Source organism: Plectropomus leopardus, chromosome 13 (genome assembly GCF_008729295.1).
Source record: "Plectropomus leopardus isolate mb chromosome 13, YSFRI_Pleo_2.0, whole genome shotgun sequence".
In the NCBI taxonomy this organism is placed as follows: Eukaryota; Metazoa; Chordata; class Actinopteri; order Perciformes; family Serranidae; genus Plectropomus; species Plectropomus leopardus.
Window position 1 is genome coordinate 7967058 of NC_056475.1, and position 18471 is coordinate 7985528.

General features: G+C 37.8%; 1 protein-coding gene across 1 annotated transcript; it reads right to left on the reverse strand.

The window, feature by feature from the left end:
• Positions 1-939: 939 nt before the first annotated feature.
• LOC121952571 (smoothelin-like) lies at positions 940-15863 on the reverse strand. Its single transcript, XM_042499335.1, is given in 15 exon segments — positions 940-2567; positions 4276-4427; positions 5186-5300; positions 5809-5934; positions 6257-6314; positions 6624-6686; positions 6847-6996; positions 7507-7785; positions 8020-8148; positions 8473-8631; positions 9359-9430; positions 9433-9498; positions 9582-9642; positions 14756-15618; positions 15758-15863. Coding segments are annotated over 14 exon segments (2064 nt in total). The 5' UTR covers positions 15263-15618; positions 15758-15863; the 3' UTR covers positions 940-2440.
• Between the last annotated feature and the right edge of the window lie 2608 nt (positions 15864-18471).

The window sequence follows — 18471 nt, forward strand, 5'->3', positions numbered from 1 at the left end:
TGAAATGTATTATTGTTGTTGTTGTTAATATTATTATTATTATTGTTATTAATGCAACTATTTGATATAGCACCTTTTACAGAAGTAAAAGTGCTTTACGAAATACACTGACACAAATAATGAAATATGCAAACAATAAACACAGAGGAAATACAACAATAAACACAAAACAAACAAAGAAACCAAAAGATTAAAAAAAAAAAAAAACATGCAAAGTTGGGGAGAAGTGCTTAGATAATATTTTGTCACATAATTTTAAATATGTAATTATGATCGTTTTTGTTTTTTTCTAGCTTTTTTTCTTTTTTCCCTTTCCCTTTTAAACTTTCTAAATCTACTACTTTCCAAATTTGCTCGTTGACTTTTCTCCCGTTGTTTTTGAAAGAAACCACACCGATGGCATCTGAAAGCAGCTTAAACGATGTCGCTCCAGGTTTCAAAGGGTTAACTATTGGAAGCCCTAAACGCGTCACAATTAAGCTATTCTGCAGATTTTGCTCTTGATTAGCTTTTTTAAACAGCTAACAAATGCATTTTATGAGTATAAAGCATTTTTTTTTTTTGCTTTATAGCAAATCATACATTGCAACGTCACAAACAAAATCAAAAATGCACGAGGTTTTGAACTCAAAGAAGAGAAGAGAGATTGTGAAACGCACAGTTTAAAAAAACACTACTGCTATGTAATACTGAAAGATTTGCACCTGAAATGTTTCCCCCCAATAATATTTTTACTTCTGTCAGTAGCCTGCACTATATTTGTTCTACCAGTAGATGGCACTGACAGTGTTATAAAGAAAGAGGCTCCATATAATAAAGCTATTTCTGACACAATCTACAGGAAATCCTACATTTTTCCGAACATTTTTTTTTTGCCATTATGACCAAAAACGTAAAAAAGAAAAAACAAATTAAAAAAATCCATCAGTCCTTTCAAGATTTTCATCATGGCTTCTCCATTAGAGTGTGTTTTTAATGTGGGCCCCTGGATATTTGATAAAACTTAACTGACAGGTTATGGTTTGATTATGGATGATCATTGCAAAAACATGTTAATATCTCTCATTCCGCATTTCTTTCATGAAGAGAGACATTTCCAGTTTGGGGTGTAACTTTACAGAACATTACATTTCATTATTTACCTGGAAAAAAGTACAGTAGTTTGATACAATTTTGAGGAATATGCATAAATGTATCCCTAAATATGTAAAATATGCATGTGGCCCCCTTATAAAAACAGTAACGTATCAGAGGACTTTTATTCTGACAAATAAAAATAAATTTCCACCATAAATGAATGCAGAGAAGGTAAACACTGGTGCACGAAAATCCACCAAAACACAGGAAATTAAGTCTTTGATGCTCCAAATTTCCAAAACAAAACCTATGTCCTTGGTTTGAAACAAATATCTTAACTCAGGGTCAGCTCACTATCTAATTTTCTTGTTCTTATATGAACTATGGTGATTTATAATGAATACTAAGTAGTTTAACCCTTTGAAACCTGAAGTGATATCACTGCCCTTGTGCTGCTTTAAGCAGTTATGTTACAGAATTATTTTCATCTTTTAAGCACTGTATCCAAGTCTTGTTCACCTTGTTTTATATATATACATTTTTTAAACTTATTTCAGGCAATTTTCTTGTACGTTATCTAATTTTGCAATTTTTTTGGTAAGAAATCAAGGCAATTTGCTCAGGTTTTAAAGGGTTAATTGTGAAAAGTGCAATCTCTGGCGTCACTCTAACTAGAATTATTGTTAACCCTAAATTTCACACCTGACTGACTTATGTTGTGCCACTGAAAAAAATGACACTGCTGCTGCATGCAGATCTTAATTAAATTATTTACAAAATTACAATCTGCAGTTTGTCACACTGATGTTAAACATTCACGCTATTAATTAAATATATTAGAAAACCGCTTTATTTTTGCCACATTCAAGACTCCAGTTCATTGTGACTGGATCATCTCTGCTCTGGTTCATAGCTCTTTGCTTTGTACCATTGATCGTGTTCCCAAACACTTATTGATTGACAGCAGTTATTACAAACTGTTATCATTATTATTATTAAACTGAGTGGTAATCTTCCCTCCTATTTCTTCATGAATTACACAAAGAGAAAAACAAAACGCCTCATGACTGTAATTACAGCAACATTAGAGCCACACACATCCAGACACATGTCATAAGAAACTCCATCTTAAGAACCAGTGTCAGTCCACTATTGATTGTAAAGGAAATTGGGGAAACTGGTGAATGCACACATACAGTATAAACCCGATTTGGCTGAGAAAACATTTGTCAAACACTAAAATCTGTGTTTATGTGATTCAAACAGCAGTGGTTTTCCTAATGTTCACCAGGGCTCCTTCAAAGTGCTAAAAACACACTGTGGTTAATAACCTCTAGACTGTGACATCTACTCTGATACAGAGTTATTCAAACTTCTTCAGGTGGTTGTAAAGCGACTGGACATATGTAAACACACACATGGGGTCTGGCTTGTCCCCCATCTCCAACATGTCCTCCACCTCGATCAGACGGAGGCAGTCAGCCTGCTCCCTGAAACGTAGAGGTAAAGTTACGGAAATAAAGATGAATGAAGTAGCGTAAACTGATTAACCATGAAGTTAGAAACAATCAAAGCACATCCAAACACACGCGCTCCACACAAGAGAGGTCTACTAAAGGAAGTCCCGAATCACTGGAGCTAAGAATGAAGCACTTTTCATGTCCACTTTTTCCCAACATGGCTACTGCTGTGTTCATTTGTACTCGGACCTCAGGAAAAAACGACCTGCGACTTGGAAAAGTGCAGTCGAGCGGCCATCAGAGTCTGGACTCCAAATCAGAAATTCGATTAAGCTCCATGTAGACCGAGTCGGTCGAACTGACGTCACATTCATCATCATGTTTGTCAGCTTTTATTTTTATGTCGTGTCTGTGTTGTGAAACGTGCTATTAAAATCTGTAGTAGCATTTACATTCAGGTGATTTGTGTCTGATAGGAGTCTTTACGAGCATGTAAAGGTCTACTAGCCTACTCCTCCGTCTCTGTTTGCTACCTACATCAACGAATCCGCATGTAGACAAATCGAAAGTTCGGAAATTACTGACTTCTGACTTGTAATGTAACGCAGCGTACACTCCCTCTTTGCACAGACTTGTCTTTCGCAATACCGCACCTGACTGGGAGAGGAGCGATGCACAACTGCATCCTAATGATGATCGGTTGTCTGGTTTTCGATGTGGAAACCGGATCAAAATCTTACTGGTTTGTAAAGCTGGGGGAGGTCAGAAGAAGGGCAGTAGTAAGTGATGTAACATTTTCACAGCTTTCATGTCACACACTCTGAGTTTATAACAAACACAAAACACAATCTAAAGTTGGGATCTGTGTCAACAAAATTAGGGAATATATGCAGGTTTGTTAATGCTGGAAAACCTGGAAAAAAAAGGCAATACGCTCCTTTTTCATTGCAAGTGGACAAGCACGCCTTTCTTTATATTTTCTGCTGTGTCGTGTACAACGTCATGAAGGTACCTGAAAACAGGTTAGTAAACTGCTGAAGGCCGCAGAAAATGTCACATTGTGTCTTTCTTTATTGTCTGTAACGTATTCAGTCTCTCTTTCACACTTGGTGCAGACTAATTTGGCACGATGTTTGTGCACTGCTTGGACTGAGACAGATTGAATTTATGGCTGTGATGACAGTGAGTCACAGAATTTACAGATGGACGCGCCAGAGAGGGGGCAAAAAATAGCAGGTCCACTGGAGCTGATAAATACCCATGATTACAGCAGTCGTTTGTCCTGGGAATAAATGCCAGTTGTAACCTCTCCCACTAAAGCCAGATGTTAGTGGGTGTTAGTGTGTTTTTCGTCCTGCAGGGAAGGGGCTTAAGCAAACTTTTGATATTGCGGGGTCAGTTGGCTGACTTTAATAACTTCCCCTCTCTCTCTCTTTTCTCATTTGCTATAATTTCTGTCTTGGAATGAAGGAAAGACGGCCAAAAAATACTCCCATTCACCAGAAATTACATACTATAGGCTTGCTTTAATGTAAATTTTGGCTGTGTTGTATCGTCCTAAAGATAAAGTGTGATTCAATAGTGAATGTCAAAGTATTTGCTGAGACGATCACTCAGCTAAACTGTGATACCTTTAAAAAAAGAGCTTAGAAAACCTCTAATTTTAGAAGAAATGTAGTTCGGTGTAATTCAAGTGCGCTCACTCACTCACAGCCTTCCTCTCAGTCATTCAGCTTACTCTGCGGTGGTGAAGGCCAGCTGCAGGTTGTGTTTGCGATTTGCAGGGTTCAGCGTGTTGTAATCGAAGTCCAGAGGGAAGAAAGAGTGGACCAGAGCACAGAAAGCCATCCCGTCGCTCCAGCTGGACGAGAAGTTCTGGATATCTATATTCTGAGAGACACACGATAATAACATCACATTAAATCTACACACATTTTATTTTCATTTATATCTTTAAAAAAAAGTAGCAGTCCTAAGTGAGATAATAGGAAAGCATCTTCAAGCTCATTCGTCATTGTTTTTTTTCGGTCCTTATCTCTTATTTTGACATGTCTGCTTTAGCTATTGTCTCGTGGAACTGAAGACATTAAAAAAATCCAGTTTCTTCTGATTTTGACTGTCAGCTGATGAGGATCATGTGATATGATCAAAAGCTCCAGAACACCTAAAGCTGGTGTTTTTAAAGTCAAGAGTGAACTTTGAACCTCATCTTGTGAGTATACATAGGCAAGAAGGATATAAAGTGCTCAATTTTATGTTTTTATTTGAACATTTAGTGAAATCCGTGACAACTGGTTAACTCCATCTTCTAACAGAGACCATGTGAGGTGATCAAAAGCCATAAAACAGCCACTAAATGGACCTCAACTTTTTACAATTGGAAACAATTTTTTTGCCAATTAGGTTTGCACATATATGGTATTTGTCTTGGTGTTTTAGTGCAAAAATCAAGAGTCTAATTTAAAATAGAAAAAATGAAAAAAACATAAGAAATACATTACAAATATAGGTTTTTAAAGTGAATGAGCTGCACATTGTTGATGACTCCAGCTGCAGTTGGGGATGAAGGGAGTGATTCAGACAGCATATAAACACTGATTAAAGAGCATTTTAAATAAAGAAAAGAAAAATAAATCCCACTGTCATACCTGATAGCCAATGGTCTTTGAGCGGCACCACTCCAGCAGAATCTGTTTGATACCGCTGGCACTGGACACTCCGAAACTCTGAGAGCGCTTCAGTTTCGGTTTGGGATCCTTGGGTCTATTCAATAGAAATACAAATATATGTATGACAACATAAAAATACTAATACCTCTATATATACTATACTAATACCTAACAATAACAGTAATAATAACTTTATTTATATAGCATCTATAAAAACAGAGTTTTTGACAAGCTAAGCAAAAGCAGTAAAGAGAGGCAATACAACAGAAAACCAAACAGTCTCACATAACACAAGTGAGACGAGTGAGCAAATATTGCAAAATGCATGTATTAAAAAGGATACAATTATACAAATAAAAATACCCAAAACAACAAAAGCAATAAAAGCAATGAAACCATAAATATAAGGAGTAAAATAAATAAATAAAATCTAAAAACACAACATCATATTAAAGCAAGTCTGTAAAGAGGTGATTTAAACAAAGTTTATTTGTTTAAAAGGATCCCCATTAGAGTGCTACCAGGACAGGGGGTAACACATTACCCAAATCCCCAGATCCACCCAGTACCCTATATCACCCCACCCCTAAAAATAAACTTACTTTGTAGGCTCTGAGTTCATCCTCTCAAAGAGGGCCCGCTTGGCCTGAGCGCCGTTGGAGCGCGGAAGCGTTTGTGATTTCATCAGATCCTGCTTAAACTCAACTCCACCTGCCTTGTTCGCTTTCCTTAGGTGAAGCAGTGGACAGACACAAATACATTTAGACTGAAGATAAGTCGTCAATCCAAACGGGTATCTTTCATTTCAATATTAGGGGGGGACACGTGTGTAGCGGAGGGTTTGAGAGTCCCTTAAGTTACTGCATTCTGGTAAACTTGCATTCACAACTTATGTTTTTGGCAGGAAGGACAGATTTCTTAATATTTAGGAGGGCATGTCCCCTGTGTCCCCCTTAAAATCTAGGAAATCAACACCCAGGCATCAGTGTAACATTGGTCAACAGTAAGTTCACTTCACATTACAAAACAGGATTCATGGTCATGACTTACTTGTCCAAATTAGGCGAGAAACCAGATTTTATGATGGATTTGGAGGGAAGTAATTTCTCTGCAGAAACAGAAGGTCAGAGTGAACAAGAGAAATGACATTAGATTGATTAAAACAAATGCACATACTTAATCATACTACTATAAACAGGTCTTACGTGGCAAAGCAAGGCAGCTTTATTTGTATAACACATTTTGTACAACAGGGCAATAAAAAGTGCTTTACAGAGCAATAAAAAATAATAAAGGATAAAGACTTACAATAAAAGGTAAAATAATTACTAAATGATTTTTTAAAACATTAAAATAAAAATCAACATTAAAATTAAAACAGTGCAGACAAAGCAGAAGCTGCTTTACTATATTTTACCTGCAGGCTGAGGAAAGCTCACACTTCTCTTCAGACTGGGACTGGGCGTCTTGAGAACTGGCACTGAATTCATGAGATGAGATCAAAACAAAACAAGAGTAAAAGATGAGAATACTGGAAAACAGAACATTAAAAATAAATAAAAAAAAAAAGATTTTTTTTTTAAATGTGTAAAATGAAAGCACAGAGAGAGACGGATCCTTGTATCCCCGGCTGGACTCACCCCTCTTAAAGGGATATTCCCCAGGTTTTACTGTAGGGTCCTGTGATGCTGAAATACTTGAAGTCTGAGCTGTTACAGCAGAGGATGAAGACTCTGTGCTGGGTTTGCTCATGGCAGACAGAGGCAAGTACGGCTTGGGTTCAGAAACATCTAAAGAAAGAAGCACATGAAGATAAGGCTCGCAGAATCAGTGACTTCTTTTAAATCACTTTTTAGAACCAGTTTTTATAGACTTGCTTTTATGGAATTATTTATTCATTTTAACCCATTTTATATATGTTTTGTTTACTTATTTTATACTTGTTATTCATGGTTTTATTGCTTTTGTTGTTTCTGGACTTTTTATTTGTATTTTATATCTACATTTTACATCCTGCATCGGCATTATTCGTCCTCTTGCTTTGATTTTATCCTAACTCGACTCTAGTTTTGTCTCACTTGTGTGCAGACTGTTTGGCTTTCTGTTGTTGTATTGCCTTTGATGGTCAAAGCTCTGTTTTAAAATATGATATATAAATAAAGTTATTATTATTATTATACTTTTTTTTTGAAACTCAATTTCCCCAAAATGTCACTGCACATTAACCATTGACATTTGCTTTGATATTTTGAAATATTCAAGCAGAAAAACAAAAATAAGAACTGTATCATTGCACCCACCACGTCTAAATGGATATTCGCCTCGCTTCATCGTCGGGGATTCGGTGACTGAAGAATTTGGTGCAGTAGCAGGACTCTGATCAGATTTGGACGCAGCAGAAGTCTCAGAGCTGCTTTTAGTCACAGCTGTGAGAGGATGATGGACCAAACCCTGAGATGCAGAGCCCGACTGCTCCTGGGACACTTGGGACGCCTTGGACGCCTGGGACGCCTGGGACACCTGGGACACCTGGGACACCTGGGACGCCTGGGACCTCAGCTCCTTTGTTCCAGTCGTACCTGCACAAGTGAAGATGGAAAAATAAAATCAGGAATAAATGAATTAAAAATAGACAGCAAATAGACAAATAGAGTTCCCATCAATGTCGATCAGAGCCGGAGGCAATAAATACCTGTGACTTCTGCAGAGTCATTTGACTCGGGTGTGAATGCCGATTGTACACTTTCCCAATGCATTAAATGTTTTTTGTGTGGTGGAAATGAGGCATTATAAAGAATATTTCCCTGCTTCACCTGCTGGAGCTTCTGCGTTGGACTGGACAGCTGATTTAGGCACCAATGCTGGAGACTGGGCGACCAGACCCTCTGGGAGTTTGGTTGTCATGGCAGTGACGGGAAGATGGGGCTGGGGTTCATCAGCGTCTGAAAAAGAGAGAATCTGAATAGTTGAGATTTTAAGTAGTGAGTTTGGTTATACTGAAAAATGTAATTAAATTCAAATGACTTTATTTGTCCCTAAGGGCAATTAAAAGGCATGATGATGTGGTATCACACATCAATTAATACACAGGACAACTAAAATATAGCAATAAATAGAAAAAAATGACCAAGACTCAAAGACGATAAAGTGCATTGCTGTTGGCAAAAATTAATTTTGAGCTCTAAAGTTTAGATGTTGTTTTTTTTTTAAGTTCAGTTGTGAAATACGCAGATTCAGACAAAGCCAGAAGCATATTTTCCTCTCACCACACTGAGCAGGAGCCTCTGCGGGTTTTACTGGAGGTTCTTTTGCAGTTTTGGGCGCTGAGGCGGGAGACTGAGGGACAGCTGAAGCTTCAGAGCTGGCTTTCATCACTGCAGTGAGGGGCTGATGGGGTTTGGTCAGATGATCTGATTCTCCCTGGTCTAGAAGAAAAGAAGATTGATTTAACCTTTTGAAACCTGGAGGGACATCTTATTTTTTTTCTTTGCTGCTTGATACCTTTCACAAGTATTTAAACCTTAGACCCCCAAACAAATTGGTGTGATTTTTTTTAAAAACATGGGGAAAAAGGTAATGAGCAACTTGACAAGAAATGTTCCAAAAATTGCAAGAAATTAGTAGAGTTAGAAATGAATTTTTAAAAAGTTAGGGGGAAGAGAAAGAAAGATAAACTTTATTTATAGCTAATTATCAAAAGTATATATTTAAAATTATGTTACATAATTATTATAATTTATAAGATTTTTTTGGTGGTTATTTCCTTTTTGTTATTTATTTATTACAAATTTTCAGACAATTTTATTTTACTTTTTAATAATATCTTACTGGGTCTTTTTTTTTTCGTTGCTCATTGCTTTCCTCCCATGTTTTTGAAAGAAATGAAGCCAATTTGCTCAGGTATCAAAGGGTTAATTAATCACAACATTAAAGCGACAGTTGGCAGCGATGACGGTGCAGATTTCGATGCATCTCTGCCACCGGTGGAAGACGTAATCAGATCTTTCACTCACATAAAAGTAGCAATAACCACAGCGGAGAAACACTCTGTTTCAGGTGAAAGTCCTTCGCTCAAAATATTTCTCAGCAGGTTTTTCTAATAAAGCCAACAAACAAAAACATATTCTGTGATATGAATGGGAATGAACTGACCAGGCACGGCGGGGGCTTCCACCGCCGACTGAAGAGAGTTAGTTACTCCAGAAGACTCTGTGCTTTGTTTGTGATGGCGGTGAGAGGCCGGTGGGACTGGGGAGCGGCTTGAGCAGTTTCAGAGGCCATTGATGAGCTCTCTGAGGAGACATTACCAAAAACAACCAAAACTGAGGTCAGCTTGTCAGGTCTACCTGAGTGGATGCTCAGATTATCTGCCTACCTTGGTTCCCGTTCTCTTGTGCAGTTGTGGCAACATTTTTCTCTCCTCTTGCATCAGTGCCCTGTTCAGTAAAGAAAAGATGTCAAAAACGGTCGCTCTTTGATAATATGCTAAAGGAGTTCAAAGTGCAGCTCTAGATCTTTATTGATTGGCGCGCTTTTACAAAAATAAGTTATTAATCCTCTCTGGTTTATTAACCACATAAACCCTTTGAAATCTGAAGTAACATCACTTTTCACATGCTGCTTTCAGTTGCCTTTTACAAGTATTGAAACATTTGAACCTTGAGCATAATGGTTTGATTTCTTTCAGAAACAAGTGAACAAAGGCAATGAGCAACTTGGTAATAAATGTTTCACAAATTGCAAGAGATACATACAGTTAGAAAAGTATTTTTAAAAAACCTAGAAAAAAAATTCTGGGGCAAAGAAAAGAAAAAAAACAAGGGGAAAACTATTTAGAATTCTCATAAATAACATTTTAATTTTTAATCACTACTTCAAAGGTAATGAAACTTTCTTTCTTTTTAAAAATAATTTAAATGTAATTATCTTGTACTTTTTTTTTTTTTTTTTTACAAATTTCTTAACACATTTTTGGGTCATTTCTTCTTCCATGGCTCCTTAGTAGTGACTGGCAAGTTGGACTCAAGCAGATCATTGTACGGTAACAGAGATGTTAACAACTGAATCAGAAGACTTTTTAACACGTACTTATCATCATGCACAGCCACTGTCTCTATGTAAGTGTACATAAGTGCCCAGTCCATGTATATCCATTCAGTATTTGTTTGTGTATAAACATATTTTTCACATGCTTTTGTACATAATGTCCTGTCTATTCTTGGTGCAGCTTTTTGTTGTTGTTCTTAGCAGCCTATTTCTGTGTCAGTACACTGAGACCAATGAAAAAAAAAAAAACAACGTAATGAAATTCCTTCTATGTGAGGACACATACTTGGCCATTACCTTTGAAACCTGGATCAATATCAGTTTGCTTGTACTGTGTTCAGATACCTTTCACAAGCTATTTGACCCTTTGAAACCTGAGCAAATTGGTTTGCTTTCTTTTTTTATAACATGGGGGAAAAAAGCCACAATCAACTTTGCAAGAAATTTCATGTAAAGTACAATAAATTAGAAAAATATGATAAGAAAATGACCTAGGAATTATTATTTGAAAATTATCCAAAAACTGGGGAAAATTACCCCAAATTAAATGTTTATATTTAAAAGCATATTATAGAAATATATATAATAAAAAATATAATAATATATACATATACACATATAATATTTATTTTCAGTACTTCATTTTCATCATTTTCTTGTTTGTTTTCATTTTTTCACTTTTTCGTGTGTGTGCCTATTTTCTTGTAACTTTTTTTTAGTAATTCTTTGCTAATTTTTGGGCCATGTCATGCTGAGTTGCTCCTTGCCTTCTCATTCAATTTTTTAAAAAAATAAATCTGACCAATTTGCTGAGGTTTCAAGGGGTCAAAGCTTATTCTGATGGAGGCCAATAATCTACTCCAACCTGGTGTGTTAGTGTTAAAAAATATTCCAAAACACAAGTATACTCAAAAAAGATATTATGCATGGGATCAAGTTTCCTTTGGGTGCCATTACCTCAGAAAGGCAAACGCGTTATGTAAGACATGCAGCTAAGTGTATCTGCGTCTATTTATACATTTGTCTTAGCAACATCACTCATTGATTTGCTCCCAACAAACAAAGGTGGTTCTTTTGTCTGTCATACTGCTGTGGAGCTAAAATTAATGTTCGGCCTTTATCCTGTAAATCTGTGTGTGTATGTGTGTGTGTGTGCTTTCTAAATGTGTGATCTTCAGCTGTTAACAGCTGAAAGCTTCTCCTTTTAATGACAGCTGTGGCCAACAAACCCATGTTCCCACTGAGAGGCTATTTTAGATTTTGCAATCGGTCTCTTTGCGAGAGTTTCCGCTCCACTCCTCTTACATCCCAATATAGCCCCAAATGGATGCTTTGGAAATCGGGGAGTTAGCCTGAGCAGTTCAAACAGCCCTAAGTATATCAGTGTGAGGCTTGGCCTGTATTTGCCCCCTTCTCCCACCCCAGCCGGCTTTTGCTTTCCAGAGAGCTGCAGCGGTCTGGCAGCCGCGCAATAAAGCCATTTCAGCCAGCACGTCAACTGGTCATCAGGAGGGAGAGATTAGCACCATGGTGATCTGTGGGCTCCACAACAGCTCCTGTAGGATATCACAGTCTGACTCTGTCTGACCCTGTTAATCCTTTCAACCCCTGGTTGGGTTTTCCACCATACCACTTTTGTTCCTTCTAGAAACAAACTGACAAACACACAAACTTTTTTTTTTTTCTAGCCACCATTGATGAATGTTTCTCACTGTTAAAGCCACAATGAAATAAAACTTGAACTGTTTTTTTTTTTTTTTTAAACTTTCTACCTGCAAATTTGCAACATTTTATCCGTTTTTATATTTTTCAAATCTGAAATTCCCTTTAAATTAATTTCCTTTCCTACAACTGTATGTTCACACCGCAATCACATAACTGAATGATGATCCAACTTTGAGACATCTAAAACATCTGTCACTCAAACAAACAACTTTTGGTATGTGTAAATGCGTATCAATGTGAGACACAGAGAGAATGCAACGTTCCCATTTTCTGTTGTAAGAGGTCCAAAAACCACCATCATGTCACCACCAGTGTCTGCCATGTTTGTTTACGCTGAAGTCACATCTGACCGCATGAGATTTCGAGTTTTGAGACTCTGGTTGTTGGTGGACAGAATATTTTAGTGTGTGGTGTGCTGTGTTGGTCATAAATTATGATTTTAAATATCTTTTAGTCTGTGTCAGGCTTAAACGCACAGACTGACACAGTTCGCGACTAACAAGTAAACATAGTGGTCATGAGTGGTACTGCAGTGCATCTAAGACATTTATGCTTTCATACTTGCCTGCTTTTGTATTTACTGCATGAAGTGGAAGTGCTGGTCAGATTGATAGGGAGACATTGTCAAACTTGAAAATGATGGAGCAGAGTTGATAAATCGGAGGGCTATCTTGGTACTGTGGGGTTGAACGGTGGTACGTCAGCGTGGGGGCTGACAGGTTGGAGGAGACCTAGTGATCTCAGCAGGGGGAATGTTGGCAGCGTGTGCATTTCGACAGGACAGCTGGTTGTCCCTCAGGGTGTGGGGCTGGGGGTATTATTGACAGGGACGTAGACGCAATTCAACTTTCCATCAGGAGATTTGAGACTCGGTTTGGCTGGGACGGAGGATTCCTGAGTGATTAGGGGGGACGGAAATTTATTTATATATATAAATATATATATATGTGTATATATATATCTGCCTTCAGAGTGTGCATTATGTCATAAAAATACACAATATACTGCAGGCATTGTTGGTGTTGAACCCTATTCTTGTTTGTGAGGTACTCCAACATCCCAGACGTGGATCTGAGTTCACTTCCACAGCTTTAAGGACGTCATTAACCAAGCAGATATCAGCTTTAAAGAGCTGCAGCTCTGTGCAAAATCACAGACCCCAAAATACATGTGCCCTTTGGAAGACCTGCTGTCATAAAAGCCCGTCAACAGTTGGTGGGAGGGAATGGCGTAAGTGTGTAATATGTGTGTGGTTGCTACATTTATTTGGGCTAATGTAAAGACATAAACCCTGTAATGGCAATAATTAGTATGTTCAAGGTTAATGATGTTAGACATTATTATTATTATTAGTGATCCGCATTGAAAATAATTATTTGAGAAGATTTAATAATAATAATAAGTGATGCTAAACCTATACAGCACTTAATCTTTCCAGATTAAATGTGTGAAGCTGGTGTTGGAGGTTAAATATATATTGGTCTCACATGGAGACCAGAAAAGCTCAGTGTATAAACTGCTCTGAAGTACTGGAAGTAAAGAAGTCTCTATTACTGCAGTGGTGTCTCCCTACATTACACACATTTGAATGCAAACTGAGTGTACAATTCTTTACTTTTACCTTTACTTTCTATGCAACGTTACTTTTGACAACTTCAGAAAGAGCCTGTGGAGTTTTCAGCTGTTCCAGCAGTAGTGAAAAACTACAACTTTGAAAAAAAGATGATTGTAAAACAAGTAACGTCATCAGTCAGTTAACAGTGTTTAGATAACGTAGCAAATGTTAGTGCGTCAGTACTGTGTAGAGCAGTGGTTCCCAACTGCTGGGTCACGGTCCATCCACGGTCCATCGCACGTCCATTTTGAATGTGAACATGTCAAATTTGTTAAAAAAAAAAAAGCTCTTTAAAATAAAGTTAAATAGTTTTCTTACGATATTTTAAATAGCTGGAAATAGCTAAATTTGATAACCTTTGCTGCTGTTAGCAGACACTGCGACTTGCCCCCACAGTAACAGTGGCACCACAGGATGGCAGAAGACAAAGAAGTTACCGAATTCGTGCATATGGTAAAGCTCCCAGGTTCGAAAACTGTACAGTGATTTATATTATAATATATCTATTGTAACATTTCGAAGGATAACAGTAATGTTCTGTCTGAATACCTTACATAGACAACAACTTTGTGAAGTGAAAGTTTGCGAAATTACCCTGAGAAAGGAGGTCGGACACAGTCAAGTAAAAGAGCTGCTAACATTCCTCGGCAGTGTAGGGTGTTGTGGTATGGTAACATGAGGTTGCTTTCAGTAAGATGTTAGCACAGCTTGAAAAACACAACTGCATCTTCCACGAGACCACCGCAATGCAAGAGTGGAAAGACAGAAGGTTGACCTGCAGGGTGATTGAAATTTTGCCACAATGCAATGTTGTCATGTCATCTGGCAACTCAGTACACTAATCAAATACTGTACATGGAAGTGCACTCCCATCTGCAGAAGTGAACCACTACTGTTCATCTCACAATCATTGCAACAAAAAATAAGATGATTGTCAGCGTGATAACTTTCTCATAGTTTTATAAACCTCTGTAAAGTGTTTTGGCATCTGAGAAACCTTCAAACTCCAAAGTCACAGCTGAGACCAGGTGCATCATTTTTTGATGACCACACCCATTTACAGTACTCGACACCTCGTGTCCAACCATCCATGCATGAATTTTACCTCTATTAATAAAGACAAACATATCTAATGAGCTGTAGAAAGCAGAATGAATACTCACATTTACTTCGGCATGTCTCTTTGCTCTCCATGGAGGAGGGACCGGGGTGTTGCTGGGAGCAGCAGCAGGAAGGCTTGGTCCTCCACTGGACCCTGATGGTTCAGAGTGTGCGGACGAGGACTGACTTGACTGACAGTTCTCTGATTTTCCAGAGTAAACCAGACCTTTCTGGTCTTCTGCTTGTCCGTTTGCTACACTACTGTCTCCGCTCTTCCCCTTCACTTCAGCAGGACTCCTTTCGATCGTGACCCCAGCCAGACTCTCCACCATGCGGCTCACGGCTTCCAGCTTTGACCGGAGCTGCAGGTTCTCCTCCTGCAGCTTGGTCACCGCCTCGGCCAAGGGTCCATTGGAAATGCACACTTCCTCAATCCTCTGCTCTATGCGTTGTTTGAAAGCACTCACATCCACATGCACCTCCCTTACCGCAGCTTGCAAGGTGGCTCTGAACTGAACCAGAGCCTCACTCTCCATCGCCCCCTGAACACCTTCTGTAGCTTCACTCATGGCTTCTTTAGTGACCCTCACCACCCCTGGGATTCACGTTAAAGGAGTAATGGGGTGGTTGGTACCAAAGCTTCAATATCTTGTCTTTCTTCAGTTCGTTCTCTGATTCTTGTCCGTAAAAGAAATTGAAGAGATCTATAGTTCTTGACCAAATATTTTTGTATTTTCTGCTAATTCCTTCCTTCAGTGATATCGATGGTGTTCCATGCCAACTTTTCAGCAAAGTTGAAGATGCAAAAAGCTTTTAAAGGATGACTTGTCTCAGGAAGATCTCTTGGTGGCCACTCATCACAGTCCCATCAAGCTCCATGGAGGACTTCTCTCAATGTGCGTATTCTCTTACACTCTCCTCTCATCTGGTCAAAGCAAGAGCAGTTGTTATTTATAAGTCATGGAAAACTCATGCACAATGTCATCTTGGGAAAAGAGATTACTTACTGCACTGACAGATCATGTTCTCAGTGCATGCAGGAGCTGAGGAATGATCAAACTAACCTTTCGGAGGGATCCGGTTGAAGTCGCAGATGACTGGTTTTGCATCGACTATGTGTTTCCTGGATGCTTACCCCTGCTGCCCCGGCCCAGGGAGTCGTCGACGCTATCTGTGCCTCCTGAGCTTGGGAGCAACAGGTTCGCCCCTGTATTTTTGGGACAGATAGGGGGCGGGGAAATATCTAACGGGGAGGAGGGGCCAGGATTATTTAAATACTTTTGTCTCTCTGTGCTGCTGATAAAACTGCGGTACTAGGAAGCGTGACTCAAGCTTTTCTGGGGGTCAATTTCAAAACATTCCATGGGCACTTTATTCTGAAAGGGACTTAAAGAAGAGGAAGACCAGATCAGTAACAAGTTAGAAAAAAAATTTCAATTACTCTGACAATTTACTATAGTTTTGAGATCAAGACACATAAAGTGTGTGTTTGTTGTTGTTTGTGTGTGTGTTTAGTGACATAATTAGGATTACACCATTTAAAAATCTACAGATCCTTAGATCTTGGATGTTTTTTTGCCAATACTTAAAACCTCAAATTAAGCAAAAATAATAAAAGATCATCACTACTTTGACATCATGTTACACTGCATTTAAACGCCACAAAAAGCAGTTGTTACTTTACTGAGCCATCGTCAGATCTTTTCATAACCATAAACAAGTGGTTTTTATGCCTACACTTATCCACGCGGTAACCACAGTGTTGTTGAAACATAATAAAATGACATCTACACAAATCCACTACACAAATGCATATAAATGTAACATATTTGTGGTTTGCAGAAATGTGCAATGCCAACATACCTTCAAATAATGAAACTATAGGGTACTAATATCTTGGCTGCAATTTAAATGTTACATTTAAATAAACATGGTGGTCTGAAAGTGACTTAAAACAACTGTAACAACAATAAACATGGTCAGGTGTATTCCATGTACAGATTTAAGCATTATTTATCATTTTAAACTTTCAAGGAGAGTATCAGATAAATAAATCACAGAAGCATCACTCCAGCAGCTCAGCCTCAGCTTGAGCCAGCAGCGCCTCTCAGTGGCCATGACCTCACATCACAGCTGAACGAATGGCTCCTTAACACAGAATAGACACTGTAAACACTAAATTAAAAAGAGAAAATGCAAAGCATGGGAGAATAAGATGAAAATATTCTTTATTTAAATCACAGAGATGATGGCAATAGCTTCTTTATTTTTACTGCTGCAATCGTTTTCTTAAATTCCCTCATGGCAGCTATCTGGATTTGAAAATATCATAGGTTTTTACATTTTGCAAAACCACAGACATCAGTGGTGTCCAACTGGTGGGTCACAGTCCAAAAGTGGGTTGCTGGTCCATTCTGAATGGACAGTGAGTGACTTGCAAATGTGTTTAACTTATGGAAAAGCACACTTTATTTTGAAAAATATTGAATTTCCTGCACCAAGCTTTTATTTCAAATAGCAGTTTCTGTTTATTCTTGGGATATGTTTTATTTCTTTTTGATCTAAGCCAACATGTTGTTTACATTTTGTGAAATAAAACTGAAAATAGTGTAATTTATTATGTGTAGACATTGAACTAATGACTAAGGAGAAATCTGGACCCCATGACTGGACCAGTTGGAAACCACTGACATACATTGCAAACTGAAATCTGCTGTAGAGCTCTGCGGGAAGCTGCAGATTCAGCTGATAATTGTTCACCACCACAGAGCGACGGCCCTTTTTGCATTCTCATTTTATATGCAATAACTATTGATTATAGCTTTTTAAGTTTCTTGTTCCTTGAAATGTTTACTGCAACTAATGTTTCCAGTAAAAAGGATAAGTGACTTACCACTGATTGGAGCAAACAAAACAAATTAACTCCCACTCTAACAAGAAAATGGGCTAACTTGAACACAATGTCAGGCTAAATGACTGTGACACACGAATATTTAATGTGATAAAGGACACGGTGTCAGATTCGAAGCAAAGTTTTCAGGGCTTTAAACTAAAAAAAAGGAGTAAAAATAAGTGTCTTTTGATGGATCCTAATGGTGTGCAGAGACACAGAAAACAACACAAGGAAAACAAAACAGAGACTTGTTCAAAACAGTCTATCAAATCAAATTTATTGAATTTTAAAGGGGTGCTCTGAATTCACAAGTTGCAGCTACAGTACATAACTCCTCTCATGTCAATAGTTTTAAGCTATTTCGTAAAACAGTCCAGTCTCTTTTCAAATTTCAGAAATTTCCTCAAAAAAAGGTCACGCTACTAAAAAAAAAAGAGACGGATGCATCAAATCTGATATATATATATATGTATGAAAAATTAGAATGCTATCAAAAATAATGTGGGGCAGGAAGTGTTAAAGGTTGTGAAGGTGCTGCATTTAAATCAGTTAAACGCCAAATGGCAGAACAGTGAGTGATATGGACAGCAGGTCAAGATTCAAATCTCCAAAATGTACAAATCCACCAAAACCGACAGATGAAAAAGTCTAAAACAACAGAGACACAGCAAACAAATTCACAAAATATCTATACTTTAAAGAGCTTCAACCTCAAATAATGAAGGTCCATTTAGAAAAAAACATTATGGGATTTGATTGATAATTTTAAAACATAAATTAAATGCTACAAAATATGAAATGCTAAAAAATATTAGTATAAAGGCCTTAATTTCAACAGAATCAAAGGACAAACATTCTCATTCTAGTAATTTTAAATAGTTTCAA